The following is a 21980-nucleotide window of genomic DNA, read 5'->3' as shown; positions in this document are numbered from 1 at the left end:
ATAACTTCCGGAATTAATGAGCCTGATTAATGGCAAATCCATCCTTCTCTTTCCACAGTGCTCATTCCGTCAACAAAACCATATCTCTTTCTCTACTTCCTATCACCCTCATAATCTACCCATTATGTCTTCAAGAGTGAGTAGCTATTCTCAAATATATAGGCGACAATTGTCGACTTTCCCGACTTTCCGAGGAAGAGCACAGCGTGAATGAGCCTTAACTGATACTTTGGTCTTTAGGGTGGCCGAGGCGGAGCTCGTGGTGGTGGTAACCAAGGAGGTGAACGCAAGAAGCGAGAATCAATTCTCAACTTGGCTCAGTTTGTCGACAAGAGTATCAGAGTTAAATTTATGGGTGGACGAGAAGGTGAGTCATAATCTTCACCAAGAGGGAATTGTGGAAAATAGAATGGCGGGGCTGTGGGCCGCTCAATGATTTTCTGGGAAATGCTGAGGGGTGTAATTAATATGGTGGATTCGTAGCTACTGGTATCTTGAAAGGCTATGACCAACTTATGAACTTGGTCATGGATGATGTAGTTGAGGAGTATGAGGGTGAGTGGACATATCTATGATGTGTGAACGCCTTGCTGAGTGAAACGCTGTCTAGATGGCCGACCTACACGAAGTCTTGGATTAGTCGTTCTCCGTGGCCCCAATATTGTCCTTGTTAGCCCAACGGACGGATCATCAGGCAAGTCGTTTCTTAAATCCATCCGAAACGGCCAAAGCAAAAGTGTTAACATGCGACAATCATTTAGAAATCGAAAACCCTTTCCAACAGTAATAATGTAGAGATAAGATGTATTATTATTGCACACGTCTTCTTCTGCCTTGGGTTAATATCGATATGAGAACTTCCATTGCGTCACTGGATTAAAAGTGAATGACTGCTGACCTGATTCCATACGGTGGATACATATCCGCAATGCCCATGCAATTATCTGTACACTGAACTGTTCTAAACAAATGATTTCTACCCAATTAACTATCCATTTCCATGTTATTTCCAAGACCCATCACCTTGCTGGCCTCTTCCATCACCTTTCTAAGTACCCTTTCAAACCTGGCCACCTCGCATACGAGACTCTTCCCTTGATCGAGCTTCATCACTGGTGGTACGTGTCTCTTTTTGCCTTGACCCTTCTCGTCACCAGTTTCTGCAAGAGAGACGCTCTTTTCGGCATCAAAGACTGCATGGACAACCTTGTCCATCTCTAGGGAAGTAAGGGGTCCGGTGTACACGTCTACGACGTGATCTGGACCTCGAGGGGTCGCCCCGTCTTGGATAAGGTAATGCTCCAGATCAGGTAAAAGTGTAACATCCACTGAGAATCTACCCCGCAATCAGCTCGGTTCCATGATGCAACAATGCACATGATACTAACCTTTTACCGTTATGGTCCTTAATCAGCCTATATTTCGCTACTCCAAGGACGACCACACCCCAACCCATTTTTGTTTCCAAAATTTTGCCAATCTTCAACACGGGCAGTGTATTTTTTAGCAGCCCCATAAACTCCCTCCCTACTTGGCCTTTTGGTTTGTTTTCGCCAGCAATACCAGTCGATGTGAGCTCGTTGAGTCTGGCGCTGAGCAGGGGAGCAACGAGTTCGTGGGGGTTTCTGTCGGTGTCAGAAGACGGGGATGAGAGGAAGAATGTGATGCGATATGAGTCGTCTGTTGGACTATAGGTTATTGACGCATTGTGACCTGGAGCATACTGCAGAGTTGCTGTACGGAGGTCGAAGGAAAGTATCTTGACATCTTTGAAGGATTCCGTTTTGTTTAGGCGGCTCACTAAGGGAACATATTTTAGTGGTTGGTTTGCACTGCAGGAAATAATCTGTTTACCTTCGCCAGCAACGACAATGACCTTGCTCAGCCTCTCCCATTGCTCCAAAAATGCTGGCACACATCTTGAGATATCCTTCGCTCTAAATCTTACAATGGATGATTTTGGGTCGAACGATATCCCTTCAGCCTTTGCACTTTCCCCCCTGTCCTTTTCGTCTTCACCCTCCTGTGACACAGTCCCAGGAGCCACAGTCGATGGTTGATGTCTCAATACCACAATGGTAACCACCTCACACTTCCCGCCTTCCCACCATCCTTCGATTTGCAACCACACTTTAGGCATAGCCACTTCCATCGCTGCACTTCCGCCTCCACGGCCGGCACGAAGTAAGTCTCGCACATCCACGCAAATGGTGGGGACCATACCCGCAAGAGGCGAAGTAGACTTGGGAGATGCGGGACCGGCGGTCGGTGGGAACTGTTGGATGTAAGGGATGGAGCGATCTTTGAGTTGCTGTTCGACGATAGTCTGGGCAACGAGAGCGCTACGTGCGCGTTAGATTTGAAGATGAGGAGTTCAATGCGCAACTTACTTGGACAGGATGAATAGGTCCTTTAGGTCTTTATTTTGGACCTCAAAACTACAATGAATGTCAGCAGGGAGTATGGCACTTAACGCGAGGCAACTCACGCAGACCGCTGCAGTTTATCATCTCCACTTTTTCTTCTCGCCTTCAACTTACCTAAATCCATCATCGTTCTATCTCCTACCATATATTTCATTCCTAACCCATTCTCGTTGGGTACTTTGGCAACCTTGAGAAGCTCAAAAACTATCCCATTCTGGACGGCTTTGGTGACAAAGTAGTGGTTGGGCGAGGAGGCCAAAGGAACAAAGACTGTGGTGACTGGGTGAAGGTCTGCTTTGATAAGATCTGTAAAAATGTCAGAAATGTCCAAATTGAATAGTAATGACAACGCGGAACATACCTTTAAGACGTAAAGCAATTTGGCGGGTAGGCTTCCATCCCAGTTGTCTCATTTGAGCCTCGATGTTTTCTACAACAATCTGTATCCGTGAAGATCAGTATTTGACGTTTATGAACCATTTGTTGACCGAACTTACGGCAGTCGTCAGCCTGGTGATATCATCAACCAGCTTTGTCTTGCCCTCGTTCACACTCTTCATGCTCATAGCCGCCCTTTCTGCTCTAGCATCATTTCCCTTTGCACCTTCATCCTCGACTTCCAGCAGCCCACTGAAGGAAGAGACGCCGATAAGCAGATGAGAAACGGCGTAGCGGGAAGGTAAAGGTACTCGAAGAGTAAGCGGACGGGCGGATGGATCGGTGGATTCTTGAAGAGAAGGTTGAACGGAAGAAGCATTGAGGAAGCGGGGCGATGTGAGGAGGGAGGTGCCATGGGAGCGGGTAAGATGAGAGGCATGGGTACGGGTGCAGACGTGAAGCAGATCTTCGACGCTTAGAGCATCGGGATCCTGCCGTTAAGTTAGTAGCTGAGATGAAATTTACAACGATCACGTACCAAATGAAGCATGCTGTTGTCCATAACGTCACCAGATTTTAATCCTCCGCCTACACCAGCTTCATCAACAACCCATTTGACATTTAATTCCAATCTCAGCACCCTCTCGCTTGGAACGAGTCCACCGCATGCTATATCGCTCAGGAGGTTATCCAATTCGGAACGAGGAGTCGTCTTTTCCGCCAGAGTAATGTGGATGATGCCGCCCACCATTGTCTGACGAGATGCGGGAAGAGTTGCCGGTGCTTGAGGACGTTTAATGGAAGTGGAGTCTTGACGCTGTACTTGCATGGGTCTTTCACGGCTTTAAAAGGTATCAGATTAAGAGTTAAACCTCCTTGCATATCGGCACTTACAGCCAGTATTTCAATCGTAAAGTCTTATCCTCGCGATCCATTTCAGGAATGAGTTGCCCTCTCCACTTGCCCTGACTAAGAGCAATTGCTTGGGTGAACAACACTTCTAGCCGATATGATAATGACAAGTGTTCTGTAATGCTGTTAGTTACTCTTTCCAAAAGAAGAAAGGAACACTCACGAAGCAAATTGTATACCCTTACTAACGGCGCATCAACAGTCTTCTTGACTACTTCGACCACTTCACTCTTCTTCACCTGGGGATCCTCTGTTATGACCGTATCCACCTCCATTTCATTCTCAGGTAATTCTCTGGGAGGTAAAACTTCGCCATTCGCAATATCTAAGATCCCTTGTCTTTCTTCGCCGGTAAATTTCTTGGTGACCCTGCCTCCAGGGTCATCCACGCCCTTCTCCTTTGCCTTCCAGCCCCACTCTACTCCTGTCAACCACCATCGGCTAGTATCCTCAAATCCGACAACTGTAAGTTCCGCTCTCCATCCATCCCCTCGGGCGTACATCCGACCATCTTTTATATCTTCAACAATGAGCTCTGGAGGAAGATAGTCGAGGCAGCGAAGGCGGTATCTGATTTGACGATTGAGCCGACGGAGGACTTTAAGAATGGCAGAATTTGTTAAAACTGGTTTGGGTAAGTAAGGGTCGACAAGCGATGCGGGAAGACGATTGTAGGTGCCGGTAGCGAGGAGGGATAAGGCTGTAAGGAGGTCGGGGTTCCTTTCACGCAAGCCTTCTACTACTTTGGTGACATGCTTGACATGCTCGATTGCTACTTCATGTTGCTGATTTTGATGTTCCATAAAGTGCGCAATTCGTTTTGCATCTGTCACTTTGCCCTTGATGACCGATTCATCCGCTTGAGTCTTGCTTTTGCCTTTTCCTGCGAAGGCATCTGGAGAGTTGTCATTGGGATCATTATTGGAATGGGGCGTAGGAAAAGATGCTGGACCTGCTGTGTTCGCGACGGATGATCCGGTGCTTGTAGATGCAATGTCGACAGAGGTCTTCCATCGAAGGACAGCGAGATATTTGAGGAGTGCTTGTCGGGTGGTTTTAGCATATTCTATTATAGGTTTTGGTCGTTCACGAATGGAAAGTTGAGGAAGACTACATCCAATAGATCAATATACAATGGGAAGGCAAAGATGGGCTCCACTTACACTTCGCCAAGGAGCACTCTGAGATCATGGTTCCCTTTTCGAGCGAACCGATCCAGAACTAACCCTAATGAAACATTCTCATTCTCAAAATAAGGCGGAAGCTCTTCTTCTAGTTGATCTGGAGTGGGCGTGGGGTATGTAAAGTATGGCTCTGGTCCTAGTTGGGGGTTTGTGGATGTCAAAGGCTGTTCCGATGCCGAGGCAATGGGAGCCGAAGCCATTTTTGAGAGCGGACCAGCCTACGATGGTTTGTTCCTCTCTTGATACCCTATAATTCAATATGATCCATAGCGCGAGAGGATGGAGGGAGCTAGATGGGGCCGTAGTGGGAATATGCAAGACAGGAGGAATGGAAAGAGATAATAGAAACAAAGGCCAAGACAAAATGACTACACCGAGAGTGCTTCTGGAGAGTGTATCATTAGGCACGAAGAAATGTCTGCTCTTCTCGCACGCCTAATGTACCAAACAAATCCATCGTCTGTTTCGTTCATTCGCTGCCGGTTCGATGAATTTTCATATATGCAGCTGCCCTGCTACCAAAAATGGTAAACTGACCATGCCGGGCAAGAAGCAATGTCCATAAGATGCAACCATTATTCTAATCTACCTACTCAAGCGGCCTTATCTCCTCTCCGCTCATCCGCTGCAAATCCAGACAAAACCCAAACACCGGGCCGCTCCCATGCCTTGTCATATATTTTTAACCATCGAATGAAGCGGCGTCAGAACAAGGCACTGGCTTGAAGCCATCAAACAGCAGTGTCCAATTGTTGCGGTCGAACATTGCACCGTCCCTCTTCATGGCTTCATACCTCAGCTTCAGACAAAAACCGTTTGCCAAAAGTGACAGGGATAACGGTAGGGTGTGCCGCGGCGTCCGAAACACCAGCTGAGTTACACCAATAGATTTTGACGCTCGTTAGTATGTTCTGCCCCCGCAAAACTGTATCTATCCCTTGGATACTCCATGAAAGGCATCCCTCATTAACATTTTCGCTCATCTCTTCGAGGGCAAGCCACCCCATGGCGTCTCCGGCTCATCTGGACTTCCTCTGCCGGTTCATCTGCTGAATGCGGAAATTTGAACGATATATAAACATTTTCTGAACTCTTGATTCTTGAAACCATCAAAACTCATCATTAGCTTTCTCATGCCCAAATCACCATGACATCTCCTCTGTTCCTTGGCCTCGACGCATCCACGCAATCCCTCAAAGCTTCGCTACTCTCAGTCAACCTGGATGTAGTCGCCGAATGTGCCATCCACTTTGACTCGGACTTGCCTCAATTCGGTACAAAAGGAGGTGTACATTTCGGCTCAGATGGTCAAGTTCATTCGCCAGTAATGATGCTGGTCGGAGCGATGGATTTGCTTTTTGACAAGATCAAAATCGCCGGCTGGAAAGTCGACGATATTCGAGGCGTCGCAGCCGCCGGACAGGTAAGTCCTTTCTTTGCTAAGTAGTCTTTTGATCATCGCTGATAAAACCACAGCAACATGCTTCCGTTTACTGGTCTAAAACTTCCCCAAAGATCCTTGCTTCTCTAAATTCCTCATTGCCCTTATCTTCACAGCTCGTCGAAGCCTTTTCTCGACCTATTATCCCCAACTGGCAAGATTCCTCCACCACTGCCGAATGTCAGGCACTCGACGCCGCCGTTGGTGGCCCAGCTGCACTTGCACAGCTTACTGGTTCTCGAGCATATGAACGATTCACTGGTGCCCAAATCATGCGTTTCAAGCGGGTCGATCCTGTCGCATACGATCAGACTGACCGAATTGGCCTTGTCAGTAACTCAGTGACCACTCTGCTCTGCTTGGATGGCGAAGTCAAGGGGATCGACGAAAGTGATGCTTGCGGGATGAATCTGTGGACTATGAACAGAAAACAGCGAGGGTGGAATCAGGAATTGCTGAAGGCAATCGCTGGTGATGATGGGGCGGCAGAGCTTTCCAGGAAACTAGGGACAGTGGAGACGGATGGAGGTAGGGTTGTGGGGCGTATAGGCAAATGGTTTGTTGATCGGTACGGGTTCAGTTCAGAATGCTGTGTGTTCCCTGGCACCGGGGACAATCCAGCTACATTTTTGAGCTTGACTTGTAAGTCCACACTGTTTCGCAGATTGTCACATCGCTGACCGCCTAAAGTACGCGAAAGTGAAGGTCTAGTCTCTCTTGGCACTTCTGATGTTGTCCTCATTTCCACAAGCGCCTACCACCCTGATCCCGACTACCACGCATTCTTTCACCCGGCTCAGATAGCACCTCCTAGTGAGCAAGACGATCAAAACAGACAAGGAGCAGAACCTCTGAGATATTTCAACATGATCGTTTATAAGAGTGAGCAGATGCTCTTGTTCGCTCTTGAAGTCAAGATACTGATATTTCGTAGATGGCTCTCTTACCCGACAACATGTGCGAGATCTCTACTTTGATGGATCATGGGACAAGTTTAATGCGGCAATTGAGGAACTACGCCCCAAGTCAGTCATCGACCTTCCTTCTCGTACAGCCTTCTGGTGGCTTCTCCCAGATATCGTGGTAAGTTCACAATGACCACTTACATGAATGGACTTGCTATACAGGGCTAACGAGCGTAGCCACACGGTGCACATGGTATCTACAAATACATAACCGAACCTACTGCTGGGACGCTCTTCGAAGTACCAGCTGCTAAAAAGGTCGACCAATTCCCAGACATCAGGCAAGAAGCCCTCGCCCTCCTCGAATCCCAACTTTTCAATTACCGTTCCCGCGCCTCCGTCATCCTTGACGACTCTTCCACCCCATACGACCCTTCCTCTCCCAATGTCGATGCTTTCCTACCTCGTTTGACCAAGGTATACGCCACGGGCGGAGCCAGCGCTAACCGTACTATCTTGAGTTTGATGGCGGATGTATTATCGACAAAGGTGTGTAAGAATGTAGAGTATCTTGATGGGAAATGGAAAGATGCCGATTGGAATGCCTGTAGTGTCGGAGTGGCGTACAAGGCTCGTTGGGGATGGGAGCGAGTGATAGCAGCTGATGGAGATGAGAGGAAGTGGGTTGGGTTTGACACGGTAATCAGGGAATGTAGAGAGGCGAGAAAGAAAATCCGAGGTGATGAAGGGAGGGGATTGGAATTGGAAGAAGAAGGTATCAGGATTGTAGCCAGCCCAGGGCCTGGATCAAGGGCGTATGAGAGAAGGATTGAGTGGTGGAGAGAGCTGGAACGCAAAGCGTTGGCGGAACAACGAGCTGAAAAGACCGCGTGACAACATGTATAATCCTTTTCTGCTACAATTGTAGCAAAAAACACGTAATCTGTGACGTGCACTAATTAGTACAGAATATTCACAGACATATTCTAATATAAGTAATAAAGAAAAAAACTTTGGAAGAGCCTAATAATGCACATATCGGATCAAGTTTAAGGGAAGAAATAGACTCCTCATTTATCATCGTCAATTATTTAGTTATTGGTGGCGATAAGCAAAAGGCGGAACGATAGTGATCCGACCAACAAAGGTTTATGGGTCTTAGCAGACGTCGCGCTATTGTTCATTGACAACTCAAAATACACGAATGCGTAAGTGGTTATTCGCAGGGCACATACTTTTATCTAGAGGAGGGGAAAGAATATTCGATGGAAGACGAAAGCGTCTTTTTTTGCAAGAGATTATAATTGTACCCTTCACATGCTCAATAACAAGTTCCTGTTCGTATAACGGCTAGTATGCTCGCTTGTCACTGGAGGATTCATATCCACTGCGTCCGCGGGAGATCGGAGTTCGATTCTCCGACAGGAAGTTTCTTTTTGCATTTTTTTGAGGGGGGGGAGATTCAATCCCTCACACATATTCCATATTATATGCATCATGAACAATGTGCTCATGCAATTTTCATATAGCGATGATAGTGTCCATTCATGATATCAAATCGGGAACTAAGAGAATTACAAACGACGCTTGTGTGTCAACAAAATGTAAAATGAGCTTCTACGTAATTCTATCCTCCTTTACCATCCCTCAGCTCCATCATTCTGAGCTGCTCATCAGCCCTTTTCTCTCTCGCCACTACCGTATTCCAACACTCTCCCCGAATCCTCCTCATCATCCACCCCCCAAAGCTCTCACCTTCCACCCATCGCATTTCTACATCTTTCCAACCCGGTCGAAGTATGTCATCTTCCGCAGTGTTGGTGATCAAGATCCAGTTGTCGTTGGGGACAGTCTTGCATGGAACAATAGGTACGTGTGGATCGAAAGAGGAGAACGGGTCGAGGATTGATCGGTGCCCTTTCCTATTTGGTCCTGGCTTTGATTGGGAAAATATAGCGGAGATTCCAAAGATGCAGCGCGGTACGGGATCCTCCGATTGAGAGCGCGCGCGAACTGGGTGCTGTGCCGGAGAGTCTTGAGAAGACGTGTTGCGATCATGCGGAGAGCGGAGAGAAATCCGAGGGGCTCGGGCAGCCGTGGCAGATGCGAAACTGACAGTTCCCATGGTCTTGACGGATGAGGATACGGAAGGTCGGCGAGAAGATGCAAAGGTGAAATCACCAATTATCTCTACATCGTCATCTTCTACCAAAGAGTGGATGGTCTGATTTTCAGCGGTGCTAGCACGGACAACTGCGTGATCGTTGAGCTCGAAAGAGCCCCGAGTTGATTTGGATCCCTTTGCGCTATTGATCCTATTGGTCACTGTATCCATAATGGGCTTGGCGGGGGCAATGCTGTGGTCGATGACTAAACGAGAGGTTTCCTGAGGGGCCACTGCGCGGATGTGATTCCTTGTCAAAGTACTTCCAGCCGGATAATGGCTTTGCCCGATCGTTTTGGCTGTAGCTGTAGACGATACCGATCCTGCTTTGCCATGCCTAGCTCTAGTCGACTCTGGTTTAACTTGAGCTACGCGAGACATAAGCTGAATGACGATACCATAATTCCCCCTGGGCACACTCACCATCCTGTCTGGGAGGTTCCCATCCAGACGAACTATGGCGCGTCTGATTACGGACGGCCGCGCCTTGTTCCTCTTCACCTTGCTCAGGTTCGTCGCAATGCTCATAGGATTTAGTTGAGACAGTGTGATGCCTGAGTCTGCGCGGTGTTGATGATTTCCACTGTGGGAGAGGCTGAGAATTCAGAGAGTGTAAAACTTCAGGTGATTCAGCTGTCTTTGAGATGATTGCTGACGATTGAGAATAAGTAGTCATACTGTATTCTGAAGGTCCACTGTCATCTGGCAAATGGGGCAAAGGCTTGTCCAACGGCTCCGATTTTTCCGTATTGTCGTTGAGATCGCAACTTCCCTCGTTTCTTGCCCTACTAGCCTCCGATTCTGCGTCTTCAAATCGTAAATCGGCAGCTTTTATATGCTTCTGTGAACCTGCACTCGCGGGAGACAAGTGCTGCGCAGCGGCAAGTTTCTTGTGAGACGTTTGTTGATCCTCGCTGTGGTCAAGGTCGCCCCAAACAATATTACTCCTATATAACATGTCCGCTTCTTCTGGAAGGCCCAGGAAAGATCCGTTAGCAGTGAAGCTATTGATAGAAGGAGCTTCCCGCACAGCGGTAGCGATATTGAAAGCGACCTGTGTAGCCTTGGGAGTCGGCTGCTCGTCCGACTCAATTGTGATCTTGGGCGGTGGCGTTGGTGGTGGATTGTCGATAGTCGATGTCGAGATGAAAGAGTCTGTTTTGAAGTCATCAAACCAAAGGTCAATCGATTTTGAAATGCTTTCTCGGAGAGGCTGCTCAGGAAAGGAGAACGCAGAAGGGCTAGTGGAGATAGAGGGCAATGAAGCTATTACTTTGAGCTCTAAGCAGCGCTCGTCAGTCTACCATCACCAATCATAGACTCACGATGAGACCCCTTCGAAACAAATGGCCTGGAAGGCTTCTTTGCTATGTTCTTCTCGCACACGTAGGCCTCCGATGGCATGCCCGCATCCTCCTGCTGATAATAAAACTCGCCGTCCTCCTTTTCCTGCTGATCCAATGTCTTCGTCCTCAGCGATTCATTGCGAAATTTATCCTTGCTGATGCTCAGTTGCGGTACACGCTGTCGAATTTGAAGTTTAATGCCGCCAAAAGACTGGTCAGAGGAGTGTCGTTTAGGTTCGAGGATGCGAGTAGGGGCCAGAGCCGAACGTTGACTGAGTCTTGTAGGCATGTTGAACGTCAGCTTGCAAATCCCAGCCCGGAATTTCCCTTTGATATGTCTCTTAGGTGCCTTCTGTACGTTTCTGCCCGGTTCAATGGAGGTAGGAAATCAATGAACGACGAAGAAAAGAATGACAACAATTGCGTGGTGTGAATCGTCGGCGACCTGTGAGGAGGGTGAGAGGGCAGGATGTCTGTTACGTAAAGCCAAAAGCGATAATAACTATCTTCGGTCTTTTCCGAGAGGACTGATGGTGATCAGTGGTGAAACGGTGATGATCAGAGAAATACAAAGCAGAAGTACGCTAGTGGGGCAGAAACCGAGTTCCGGCTGACATGGTGGTCCTAAGCCGGAAGCCAGAAGCTTATTCCTCGAACCGCAAACACGGTCTATATACTATTGACAGCTTCCTTAATAACTAATAAGTAAGACTACTACTTGAGTAAATGCAGTGCGGATGTGGCGTTCGTACTACGTAGAGCGTATTAGAGCGTATTAGTGCAATGTATAATAATAGGTCCAGGCTGAATTGACAAGTACAAATGTTTATATATCATCCTGTTTCGTTTCTTACCACCCTCCTTCTTCTTTATTGTTGTTTTTGTTATTCTTTTCAGAATTCACCGACCGTCCCATTGATTTGACTGTTTTCTCATTCTATTTATCACATCACTCCATTCGTTTAGGATGCCTGGTCTTTCACCAAACGTTTCCGAAGACGAATCGTTGGTATCTCCTCAAGCTATTTCAACGCAACAGCTGACATATCTCGAAGTGCCCATATTGAAGAAGAGCAGCCTCTACTTCCTCCCAAGAGAGAACAAGGCGTTGGCAATAAACTCGATCTCGGCCAATACATCCCTTTGCTGGTAATAGCCGTCTTTGTATGGGTGTTCTTCACTTCCATGTTCAATAGCGGACAGGTTCAATCTTTGAGTGGTATACACAGAGATACCACGGAGTTACAGAAGGCTGTAAAGGACTTGGTTAGGGAGGTTAGCCAGTTGAGAAGGGTCTTGGAAAAAGGCAGGGGAACTGATTGTTGGGAATGATTCTTGCTATCAGATCATGTACACGGTTTTGATCCGACATGCGTGGCGGCTCAGAAATTAAGGCTACACGCAATGCCAAATCTCGGGTTTACAATTAAACCATACGGGTTGTTGCCAAGCGGTCGACACATGCCTGGTGATCGGAATGAAACTGTTTAGCACCACAACATTTGGTTTTTTTTTGTCTGCGTGCTCATTGCAAGTTTCTCTTCCACGTTGAATGATTTCTACATAGATTAAAAATATTCAGTGATTGATGATTTACGGGTTAATTCTTTTTGCGTTCATTTTGTTCTAGTTTCAGGTCGATTGCGTACTTTGTTGCATCCAAAGAAGAAAGGAAGAATAGAAAGAACGAGATAAGACCATGGAGGGTCTGTGCTAGAATCTGAACTTGTTTGAAGCTCCGAGGGGTCGGCGATGGAGTCAATATTATTATGAACTTCCATACATTTACGTAGCATTTCTATCCTATGTTAGGGTACATTGATTCGATGATGTGGTTTTCAATGACATCGGTAGGGTCTAATATTCAGCTCCTGTCAGAGACAACAACCGAAGTCCGCGTCCGAGATCATTACTGGAACATTCGAGAACGATGGCTTGGGTCAGACAGACAAAAAGGATAAAACTGGTCTCCAGCGTCTGCTATAACCATACCGGCCAATCCGCTTGATTCTAAGCTAGCGAACAAGTACGCCATCCACAGGTTTACGCTGGTTGATAGCGACGCAGTTCCTCTCCTTGGCGGCAAGCTGGCTTCCAGTCATAAGATTTGTCCTCCTCGATTCGGCGTGGTTGAGTAAATCGCAGTGAGGTCGATGTGGGCGAACGCCTTCCTTCCCCCTAAAGCCTCCGCATCTCTTTCCCAGTCTCAAAATTAGTCCATCCCCAATTGGCGGCGATAAATGCTTCGCTTGCAAGAAGAAAGTTGGCCAGAGGCGGGGTATACCGTGTGATGGTTGCCATGGTACGTTTCAAATTGTCCTTCCGAACGGCTTGACATTGAACGAAGGCCGCGTGGCTATTGTACACGTAAAGTGCTCACACTCTGCGCCAAAGAATTGTGCTGGTGCAAAAAGGGAGTCACTAAATGTCAAAAATCGTTTCCAAATGTTGTTGATCGCATGTTCCGGTGATAATGTCACGATTACGTCCTGTACAATTTCGTTTTAAATGTCAGTTACGACTTGCCATGGACTTGATAACCCCTTTGTCTCAGTTACATCTGTGCATTTCAAATCGTTTGTTGCAAAGGGATAGGCTGCCCTAATGGGAAAGCAACTTCTCATCGACGGCTTCCGTGGTCAACCCCTCGGCACCATCGCGCGCTTCAAGGACCTGGAGTAATCATCAGCGTATGGACATAGTTTGACTAAAGCGTTGACATACTTTTGCAGTTTCAGAAACTTGTTGGAAGTAGCTGAGGGAAGAAGCGTGGAGGGTCATAAGCTCAATAGGCGAAGTAGTTGGTGCCCTATGGATCTGTAAGCGATTTTCCATGTGCACTGCGAAAGCCACCAGCTTACCAGTTGATCAACAGAAGGGGATATGATATCCGGCCATCCTTGTGTTTCTGCAGAATTCAATTTAATCAGCACCACAGACAATCATTAATGGTCATTACACACAAGTTCGTGGGAGAGTAAGACATATCGAGGGGCATTCTCTGGCAGTTCTGCAGAGCCGTTAGTTACGGGATGACATGTCAATCATCCGTAAACTTACCCTCAGCGATTTCCTCGATAGATTGACCCTCGAACTCTTCATCCACAGCCATGGTCAAGCTGTTCTTGATGATCTTGACTAAAAGGCATCCAGCCTTCTATTAGACATGATCATTATCAGAAAATGTGGGCAAACTTGCCAGAGATGGCAGTGGTCCCCTTGCTGTTCTTGAATCGGAACTGCTTGAGAGCGTCGAGGACGTCCTGAGGGATATCGACCGTTCGTGACTGAAAAAAAAGGTCAGTATATACCCTTGTCTTTTGCGAAACACTCGCCATTGTTTTGCTAATACTCCTATAATTGAATTTCGTATGGAAAATATGTGAACTGTCGTGCTCGTATCATCATGTTGCTGCACCGGTGATGTTGCTGTTAACCATCTCAACAGCTCTCGACGTCACCACGGTGCCTGAACGGGATCAAATTTATAGTATATGATCGTCGACTGCAGGCTTGCTTGGGCACGGAGACATTTAACACGATTTTCGCATATATTGTATCTGGCTCTTATACTCTATAGATAAATCTGTCAAGGGCCATAGAACCACTCGCTCGTCCGCCAGCAACCCTGAATCTGCATTCGAACAGCCAACATGGGTATCTCCTGGCTCCTCAAACCCGTTGCCCTCGTATCTACCGTCGCACTTTCAACGCTTGGTGTCTTATCAAGGCGCTATCAACGTGCGCGATTCTACTTCAATCTTACCATCTATGTCTCCACTTTAGGTCTCATGAGTGTCTGGGGGGTAGTAGTTAGTATTTTGGCAACTGCTGCTGGTCAGGTACGTGCTTCTTTTGCATTGTGTGTGGATAGAAGGTGGCAAGAACGTGCTATTATTTACCTCACAAATGGCGATATAGAGATTAAACATCAACTACTATGTGGCTAGATCACTCTATGGACTCAGTGGTCCTCTGCTTGGGATCAAATTTGAGGTTGAAGGAGAGGAGCATCTTGAGGGGCTTATGACGGCTAGGGATGGGCAACACCAGGGAGCTGTGCTTCTGAGTAACCACCAGAGGTGGGTGAAAGGTTGATTGGAGAAGCAGACTTTATGCTAATGAATCTATAGTTTCTTGGACATTCTTTATATCGGAAGGATCTTCCCTAAGCAGGCCGCCATTATGGCGAAGAAAGAGCTCAAGTGGACTCCTCTTCTTGGTCAATTCAGTGAGTGCGGCGCCTATCAAAGCTTGTTCTAAACTAACAACATTTAATAGTGTCTCTCTCTGGAGCTGTATTTGTCAACAGAAAAAATAGACATGATGCAGTTAAGGCCCTTGCAATTGCTGGCGAGGACATGAAGAAGAAGGGCGTAAGTTTTGACGTCAGTTTTAGCATATTGGTAACGCACTGACAAGTAGACTAGGTCTCTCTTTGGATCTTCCCCGAGGGAACACGTTCGTCTTCTCCTGAACCTACCCTCCTTCCTTTCAAAAAGGGTGCTTTCCACCTTGCGGTCCAAGCTCAGATTCCTATTGTCCCTATCGTGTGTGAAAACTATCACAGACTCTTCGACGGACGCACAAGGTTTGAGTCCGGTGTTCTCAAGATTCGAGGTAAGAAGAAAAGCCTTCCGCCACTGGACTATATAACTGACAACTGTGGTAGTGCTCCCCCCAATTCCTACAACCGGTCTGACTGTTGACGACGTTACTTCTCTTGCCGAGTCCACTCGCGAAAGTATGCTTCACGCTCTCCGAGAAATATCTGAACCAGGGCCTTCATCCTCTACCCCCATCCCTACCTCTGCTGAAGTCCCTCTTGCACCCCCCATATCTAGAAATACCACTCAGCCTCCCGCCGGTGACTCCATACAACTTGACATCTCTGAAAGTGGCGCCCTCCGCCAGCGTGGTGTTCACTCTAGTGGTGTTTCAAGTGAGTGGTCTGAGGGAAAGTTCGAGGCGCAAAGTGAGGAGACAACAGAGGATGAGATGGACGAGGACGTGGTTTTGTTGAAGAAGCCGAAGGAGAATGTGGCGTAAAATGTAGAAGAGGGATTTGCGGGAGGCCAGGAACGTTTTGGGCTGTCCGTATTATCAGTGTAACGTAGCATGGGGCGGTCATGCATTAACGCTGTTTGTATCCAATAGTTTACTTCTTTTGGCCATACGTAATATGGCCAAACATTGAGCACAGGAGAAGTGGAGACTATTAGAGGGTAGAAAGAACAAGCCAAATAAAGACAGGACCCCCCTCTGAGAAATTAAATTGGAAATTAAATGACGATGCGCGCGACACCTTGCAAGTACTCTCTGGAATCGTCCATCTCTCCATAACATCCTTTATTTTACACTGGTCCAGCTCGCATCTGCTATATTTCAATCTCCAGCTTACACACCACTTACAGTACTATCGCATATCCCTTACACACACATTTAATCCCTGACAAAAAACGTTCAAAATGGCTATGGCCCCGCCCCGCAAAGGTTAGCCCCATCCCTAATTCACGTCACATGTATTCGCTAACCATGCAATCTTCAGGCGAGAACTGGGAACTTCGCCAACAGCTGAACTCAGAGTACAGGGATAAGCGGGCAGATGCTATCAAGAGAGTCATTGCGAACCATACCATTGGCAAGGACTGTAGTGGCTTGTTTCCCGATGTCGTCAAGAATATGGTGAGTGTTTAATAACTCTTTGCTGGAGTCAAGGAGCAAGGGAGTACAGGTAAGAGCTGATGTTCTGACCGCAGCAAACAGATGATCTGGAGCAAAAGAAACTCGTATATTTATATCTCATGAACTATGCGAAGACACAACCTGAACTCGTTATCCTTGCTGTCAACACTTTCGTCAAGGTGGGTTTGAGTTTGACTTATTCCATCTCTTCTGCTAACCTGCTTTATTAAAGGACACTGCCGACCCCAATCCTCTTGTTAGAGCTCTTGCCATCCGCACCATGTCCATCCTTCGCGCCGAGAAAATCCTCGATTACCTCGCTTCACCTTTATCTCGATGCCTCAAAGATGAGAACCCCTACGTCCGAAAGACTGCTGCTCTGTGTGTCGCCAAAGTGTTTGATTTGAAGCCAGAGCTGGCTATCGAATACGGGTTCATTGAAACTTTGAGAGATCTTATCGGCGATGGTAATCCTATGGTATGTCATGCAATGATGAGCGTACGAAGATGTCTGATCAATTGACAGGTTGTTGCAAATGCCGTTGCCGCACTCGGGGATATTCACGAGGCTTCTCTTAACCTTCCTTCTTCTCAGCCCGGCTCGCCAAATGACGATGAATCTCCTAGCAGTGTCCGTCCCAATCAATCCCTTTTCATCATTGACCCCGCTACCCTTACCAAACTCCTTGTCGCTTTGAACGAATGTTCTGAATGGGGTCGTATTGCCATCCTCACCACCTTGGCGAGATATAGGACAAATGACGAGAAGGAGAGTGAACATATCTGTGAAAGAGTGATGCCCCAGTTTCAGCACGTGAATGCGGCAGTTGTGTTGGGTGCGGTAAAGGTGATCATGATTCATATGAAAAATGTCACCAAGGAAGACCTTTTGAAGTCTCTTACTCGAAAAATGGCTCCTCCATTAGGTGAGTTCAACATTTTTTATTTTTTATTTTTAATTCAAAAATGAATGGTTTGACCAACAACGAACAGTCACCCTTATCTCCTCACCGCCCGAGGTGCAATGGGTCGCACTTCGTAACATCAACCTCCTCTTGCAGAAACGTCCCGATATCCTTGCCAGCGAGATGCGCGTTTTCTTCTGCAAATATAACGATCCTTCCTACGTCAAGGTGGAGAAACTTGAGATTATGGTTAGATTGGCGAACGAGAAGAATGTGGACACTTTGCTTGGGGAGCTGAAGGAATACGCGTCGGAAGTTGATGTCGATTTTGTTCGCAAGGCTGTCAGGGCGGTTGGCCAAGTTGCTATCAAGATCGATGAGGCTGCCGGGCGATGTGTCGAAGTATTGATGGAACTGATCGAGACAAGAGTCAGCTATGTCGTACAGGAGGCTGTCATCGTCGTCAAGGTAAGCTTCACTGCATGGGTATATCTGGATGAGGCTAATTCTTTGACAGGACATCTTCCGAAAATACCCCCACTCATACGAAGGTATCATCCCGGCGCTCTGTGCTAATCTTGAGGAATTGGATGAGCCTGAGGCCAAGGCCTCTTTGATTTGGCTCATCGGCGAGTACGCAGAGAAGATTGAGAATGCGGACGAGTTGCTGGGAGCGTTCTTGGAGACTTTCAGTGAGGAAAGCTATCCTGTACGACTCATCATGATTTCACCATTCACTCGTTGACTCATCATCTCTGCAGGTTCAACTTCAAACCCTTACTGCGATTGTCAAGCTGTTCCTCAAGAAACCTGATGAAAGCCAGGCTATCGTCCAAAAAGTGCTTCAAGCTGCTACAAAGGACTGTGACAGCCCAGACGTCAGAGATAGGGCCTACATATACTGGAGATTGCTGTCATCCGACCCCGCCGCTGCCAAGGTAAGTCAATATCCACCTCTTGCTTCATGCGAAATTCTAATGGATGTAATATAGTCTGTTGTTTTGTCAGTCAGACCACCTATCAGTCTTCCTCAAACGACTGTCGCTCCTGCAATCCTTGAGGAGCTTATTGGCGAAATCTCGACATTGGCGAGTGTGTACCACAAGCCTGCGGCTACGTTCATAGGCAAAGGTCGTTTGGGTGCAGACGAGATGCACAAGAAGAGCTTGGAGTACGTCTATCTCTCATTCAGTCCTTATAGTGATGACCTAACCTATGCTGGACAGTGCCGAGGACGATGTCTCACGCGAAAAGGCTCTTCAAGCTGTCGTTGCCGGTAACCAAGCCGAAAACCTGCTCGACTTTGACGACGAACCTACTCCTACCAACGGCGAATCTTCCATCCCTGCTCCGGGTGCGGGTTTGGGCATCTCTTCTCAGGCTATTGCGAGCGCAGCCAAGAGCACGAACCCGTTAGATGAATTAATGGACTTGTTCTCCACTGCTAGCATGACAACACCAGTCGTTCAACCTGGTCAGCCTGCAGCTCAGGCTCAAACGTCAGCTCAGAGTTCAGGGGGTTTGGGCGGGTTAAATGGATTGGCAGGGCTGTCTAGCCCACCGCAGAGTGTATCGCCGCAACCCGGAGCTCCGCAAAGCCAGAAACAACAACAGCAGGCGGCGGCTCAAGATGATTTGTTGGGGTTGTTTTAGATGAATAACTGAAAATGTATGTTGATATGGGTCTTCAAGTGGTAAACGCCGCTTTCGTGTCGCAGTTGAGCTGAGTGAAGGCATTGTGGCGGAGACACTTAAATAAGATGTAGATGTGAGTTGATAGCACATATTTTGCACGTATTTCAAAGATATGGCAATTCAAGTCGAAAAATCAAACCCATCAGACATTCAAGTTCTACATCCCCTGCCCGCCGACCTAGACAGATGCCTACAAAGCACTACCCGATGCGTGTCCTTCGATGGAACAACAAAATGCGCTGCTTTGTTTAACTTTTCCATTGGATACCCGTGGCTATCCTCGCAACTGCAACCGGCAAGCTCAGCCTCAATCTATAGTACCACCCATATTGACAGATTTGGCCGGATCATCCAATTTTATTGTTTCCAGCACACGCATGGATGGTCGGGAACTGATGGAAGCGTGGGCAGGAAAAAAACGTGTCGAGGGTCCTTTGGCCACGGCTTCGCAGTGATTTTTCGAGGACGCATCTGCAAGACGACAAGATAAAAGCCATATACAGTCACAGATGATAATGATATGCCAATCATCAATCGTTTCGACTTTGCTACTGACCTGGGCGACAACAGGCAAAGGAGAGACATCACGCCAAGTAGCGAAGAAGACCACAAAGACGAAGAACAAGAAGGCCTATCAACGTGTTAAAGGGACTTTGAATACAATAAGAGACTGAATCCTGACCTTACTTGTCATCAAGTCGAGGTTGCCGAATTTCAACAAGCACAATGATACACATACTGCTAATTACCTTTCTTCTCGGCATTGTAGGTGCTATAAGCCCCTCCCCTCGACCCCCGACCCATTCCAAAACCCTCCAGCCTTTACTACCCTATCGAACTCCTCATGTCCCCTCTCTTGACCACACAACGCTTCACCTTTTTCCTATTAGAGACGACCCTACTCTCAGCCATAGAAGCCGCAGGACCAAGCCTCTTGGGCGGATGTATAGTCAATCTGAGCTTATAGGGTGGGATAAAGAAGCGAAAAGAGCGTTGAATTGGGAACTTCAAATCGCATATGAAGGACAGACGTTTTTTGATGGATGGGACTGGTTCACAATGATAGGTGCGTGACTTGAATCTGAACAGTCTTGCTAAAGGTTGCTTGTCGATAGATCCAAGTCATGGCCGTGAGTCAAGATATTTCATTAAAATGAGAAACAAAGAAATATTGACCTCAAACTCCTTAGTCGTGACCTATGTCGATAACGCAACAGCTTTCAAGGATGGTCTTGCGTTCTGGACAAGCGATGGAATACCAGGTATTCAAGTAGATCACTGGTCTGATACAGCCGTCGGCGCCAACAGAAACTCTGTCCGAATCACTACCAAATCATTATTTGAAGGTGGTCTCTTCATTATCGATTTGGCTCTGATGCCGTGGGGTTGTGGCGTTTGGCCGGCGTGTAAGTGCCTTTTGGTTCTGATGTAATGGTCAACAAGATGTACTGGTGTGCTAATTACCTTGGTTAATAAGTTTGGACGTTAGGATATGAAGGGACTTGGCCTGAGACAGTGGGTTTTCATATGGAGATAGATTTGGGCCCAATACTGATGATACCGGAAGGGAGAAATTGACATTATCGAGGGGATTCAGTCAAACACTAACAAGTGAGTAGCTTTGTGATGCCATGTATTTCACGACCATATCCTAGCTGAGCGGCTACAATCCTTAGTCAAATGACTATGTGAGTAGTGCCCCTAAGGGTATGTGGATTGTAGAACTGAGCGGATAAAACAGACATACGATGCCAGGATGCTCCATTAATTACAGCACCAGCAATCTGTACTCGGGCACTTTGACTGTAAGCTGTTTCTCTTTCTTTTTGAATATATATATTGACCTCTTTTTTGAAGAATCAAGATTGTGATTCATCTACAGGTCATTAATCATCTTTCTTCCACAAACTGTGTGTGCAATCTAATAATGTGATTACAGGCGGCAGTGGCTGCTCCATTATTTCCGCTTCCAACTCGTCGTACGGGATGCCATTCAACTCGGCTGGTGGGGGCGTATTCGCAATGAAATGGGATACAGATGGGATTCGTATGTGTGAGTCCCATATCGGAACTTTGTTTTTTTTTTTTGTTTTCGGATCAAGCTAAGTGGGCGTTAGGGAACTGGAATAGAGCACAGATACCATCCGAGTCAGTTGGGTTCTTGAACGCTATTTGGTTTAGTTTTAAGAAAGCTGATCAAAAGTAGCATCACTGCGGAGACGCCTGATCCCGACGCTTGTGGGTTGAGCATTCTTCTCACCTGATCATTAGCTAACATGGAAGGACCTTAGGGGATCTACCAACAGCTATCTGGGACGCATCCATCTGCGATCTAGAGTCCTTCTTCAAAGCCCAAGTTTTGGTGCTCAATATCAACCTCTGCGGCGACTGGATCAACAGTGTGTGGGATCGTAAGCCCTTTGTTCTCCCTTTTCGTCTCCACCCCATTACTTTTGTCTGACATGCACAAACAAAATCATTCTAGAATACCCTTACTGCCCTGGCACATGTCCCGAATATGTCTCCAACCCACTCAACCTCAATAACACGGTCATGCTCATCAATTACATCAAAGTGTACCAACAATCGGATGCAGAAGTGACAACCCAGCAGGCGGAAACGAACTCGAATCTGACGGGCGCTGGAGGACCTGTTGGGGTGATTAATGGGGCTACTATTCGTAGGCCATGGTGGCGGACGGCGAGAGAGAAGATGTTGGGGATGGTGTCTGTGGTGCCAGTAGGGCTTTTATTTGCAGGCTGGATATAGGCGTTCAGGCTGGAATGGGATCATTTCATACTCTATAACCTTGGATATAATAACGGCTACTAACTCTGTGCTTATTTCGATGCATATCCTTGCTCATTCTCTCGTTGACAACCTTTTACTCTCCTAATTCTGACGCCTTGCACCAGTCCATCTCACTGAACTCGACACCT

The 21980-nt window shown here is 47.1% G+C and overlaps 8 protein-coding genes across 9 annotated transcripts; 5 read left to right on the top strand and 3 right to left on the bottom strand.

Annotated features, from left to right (window-relative positions):
* Positions 1–84: 84 nt before the first annotated feature.
* CNL03890 (U6 snRNA binding protein, putative) lies at positions 85–870 on the top strand. Its single transcript, XM_024658131.1, has 5 exons — positions 85–136; positions 241–367; positions 484–555; positions 611–694; positions 762–870. Exons 1-5 carry the CDS (start codon positions 125–127, stop codon positions 785–787), a joined length of 321 nt encoding a protein of 106 aa, XP_024513902.1. The 5' UTR covers positions 85–124; the 3' UTR covers positions 788–870.
* Positions 854–5221, bottom strand: CNL03880 (hypothetical protein). The gene is made up of 11 exons (XM_024658130.1): positions 4880–5221; positions 3880–4826; positions 3699–3831; positions 3343–3646; positions 2924–3295; positions 2788–2866; positions 2489–2732; positions 2391–2438; positions 1855–2342; positions 1389–1800; positions 854–1336 (listed from the first exon to the last, which is right to left on the bottom strand). The coding sequence occupies exons 1-11, from the start codon at positions 5098–5100 to the stop codon at positions 985–987; spliced, it is 3600 nt and encodes a 1199-aa protein (XP_024513809.1). The 5' UTR covers positions 5101–5221; the 3' UTR covers positions 854–984.
* A 284-nt stretch (positions 5222–5505) lies between these two features.
* On the top strand, positions 5506–8270 carry CNL03870 (xylulokinase, putative). Its single transcript, XM_024658129.1, has 6 exons — positions 5506–5740; positions 5789–6323; positions 6377–6983; positions 7032–7223; positions 7276–7424; positions 7484–8270. Exons 2-6 carry the CDS (start codon positions 6048–6050, stop codon positions 8138–8140), a joined length of 1881 nt encoding a protein of 626 aa, XP_024513808.1. The 5' UTR covers positions 5506–5740; positions 5789–6047; the 3' UTR covers positions 8141–8270.
* Positions 8271–8785: 515 nt separating this feature from the next.
* CNL03860 (expressed protein) lies at positions 8786–11149 on the bottom strand. The gene is made up of 3 exons (XM_024658128.1): positions 10736–11149; positions 9834–10691; positions 8786–9778 (listed from the first exon to the last, which is right to left on the bottom strand). Exons 1-3 carry the CDS (start codon positions 11043–11045, stop codon positions 8874–8876), a joined length of 2073 nt encoding a protein of 690 aa, XP_024513807.1. The 5' UTR covers positions 11046–11149; the 3' UTR covers positions 8786–8873.
* Positions 11150–13306: 2157 nt separating this feature from the next.
* CNL03850 (conserved hypothetical protein) lies at positions 13307–14154 on the bottom strand. Its single transcript, XM_568204.1, has 7 exons — positions 14092–14154; positions 13956–14043; positions 13817–13894; positions 13720–13766; positions 13618–13664; positions 13481–13565; positions 13307–13429 (listed from the first exon to the last, which is right to left on the bottom strand). Exons 1-7 carry the CDS (start codon positions 14092–14094, stop codon positions 13358–13360), a joined length of 420 nt encoding a protein of 139 aa, XP_568204.1. The 5' UTR covers positions 14095–14154; the 3' UTR covers positions 13307–13357.
* A 141-nt stretch (positions 14155–14295) lies between these two features.
* CNL03840 (1-acylglycerol-3-phosphate O-acyltransferase, putative) lies at positions 14296–15907 on the top strand. The gene is made up of 6 exons (XM_567944.1): positions 14296–14598; positions 14678–14838; positions 14890–14987; positions 15038–15132; positions 15187–15376; positions 15429–15907. Exons 1-6 carry the CDS (start codon positions 14410–14412, stop codon positions 15803–15805), a joined length of 1110 nt encoding a protein of 369 aa, XP_567944.1. The 5' UTR covers positions 14296–14409; the 3' UTR covers positions 15806–15907.
* Positions 15908–16092: 185 nt separating this feature from the next.
* On the top strand, positions 16093–19166 carry CNL03830 (clathrin binding protein, putative). 2 transcript variants are annotated; one of them, XM_567943.2, is made up of 10 exons: positions 16093–16249; positions 16305–16441; positions 16516–16620; positions 16674–16919; positions 17037–17367; positions 17435–17814; positions 17864–18055; positions 18108–18284; positions 18339–18517; positions 18573–19166. In XM_567943.2, the coding sequence occupies exons 1-10, from the start codon at positions 16225–16227 to the stop codon at positions 18997–18999; spliced, it is 2199 nt and encodes a 732-aa protein (XP_567943.1). In that variant the 5' UTR covers positions 16093–16224; the 3' UTR covers positions 19000–19166. The 2 variants fall into 2 exon arrangements, with proteins under 2 accessions (XP_567943.1, XP_567942.1); XM_567942.1 differs by having other exon boundaries at positions 16968–17367; positions 18573–19034.
* Positions 19167–20165: 999 nt separating this feature from the next.
* CNL03820 (hypothetical protein) lies at positions 20166–21891 on the top strand. The gene is made up of 11 exons (XM_024658127.1): positions 20166–20447; positions 20519–20556; positions 20609–20652; positions 20718–20729; positions 20783–20846; positions 20899–20923; positions 20981–21094; positions 21159–21189; positions 21248–21279; positions 21333–21452; positions 21527–21891. The coding sequence occupies exons 1-11, from the start codon at positions 20195–20197 to the stop codon at positions 21808–21810; spliced, it is 1017 nt and encodes a 338-aa protein (XP_024513920.1). The 5' UTR covers positions 20166–20194; the 3' UTR covers positions 21811–21891.
* The last annotated feature ends 89 nt before the right edge of the window (positions 21892–21980 follow it).

The sequence above is a fragment of the Cryptococcus neoformans genome (genome assembly GCF_000091045.1).
Source record: "Cryptococcus neoformans var. neoformans JEC21 chromosome 12 sequence".
In the NCBI taxonomy this organism is placed as follows: Eukaryota; Fungi; Basidiomycota; class Tremellomycetes; order Tremellales; family Cryptococcaceae; genus Cryptococcus; species Cryptococcus deneoformans.
Note: the sequence above shows the minus strand (reverse complement) of the source record. Positions and strands in the feature narration are given on the sequence as shown.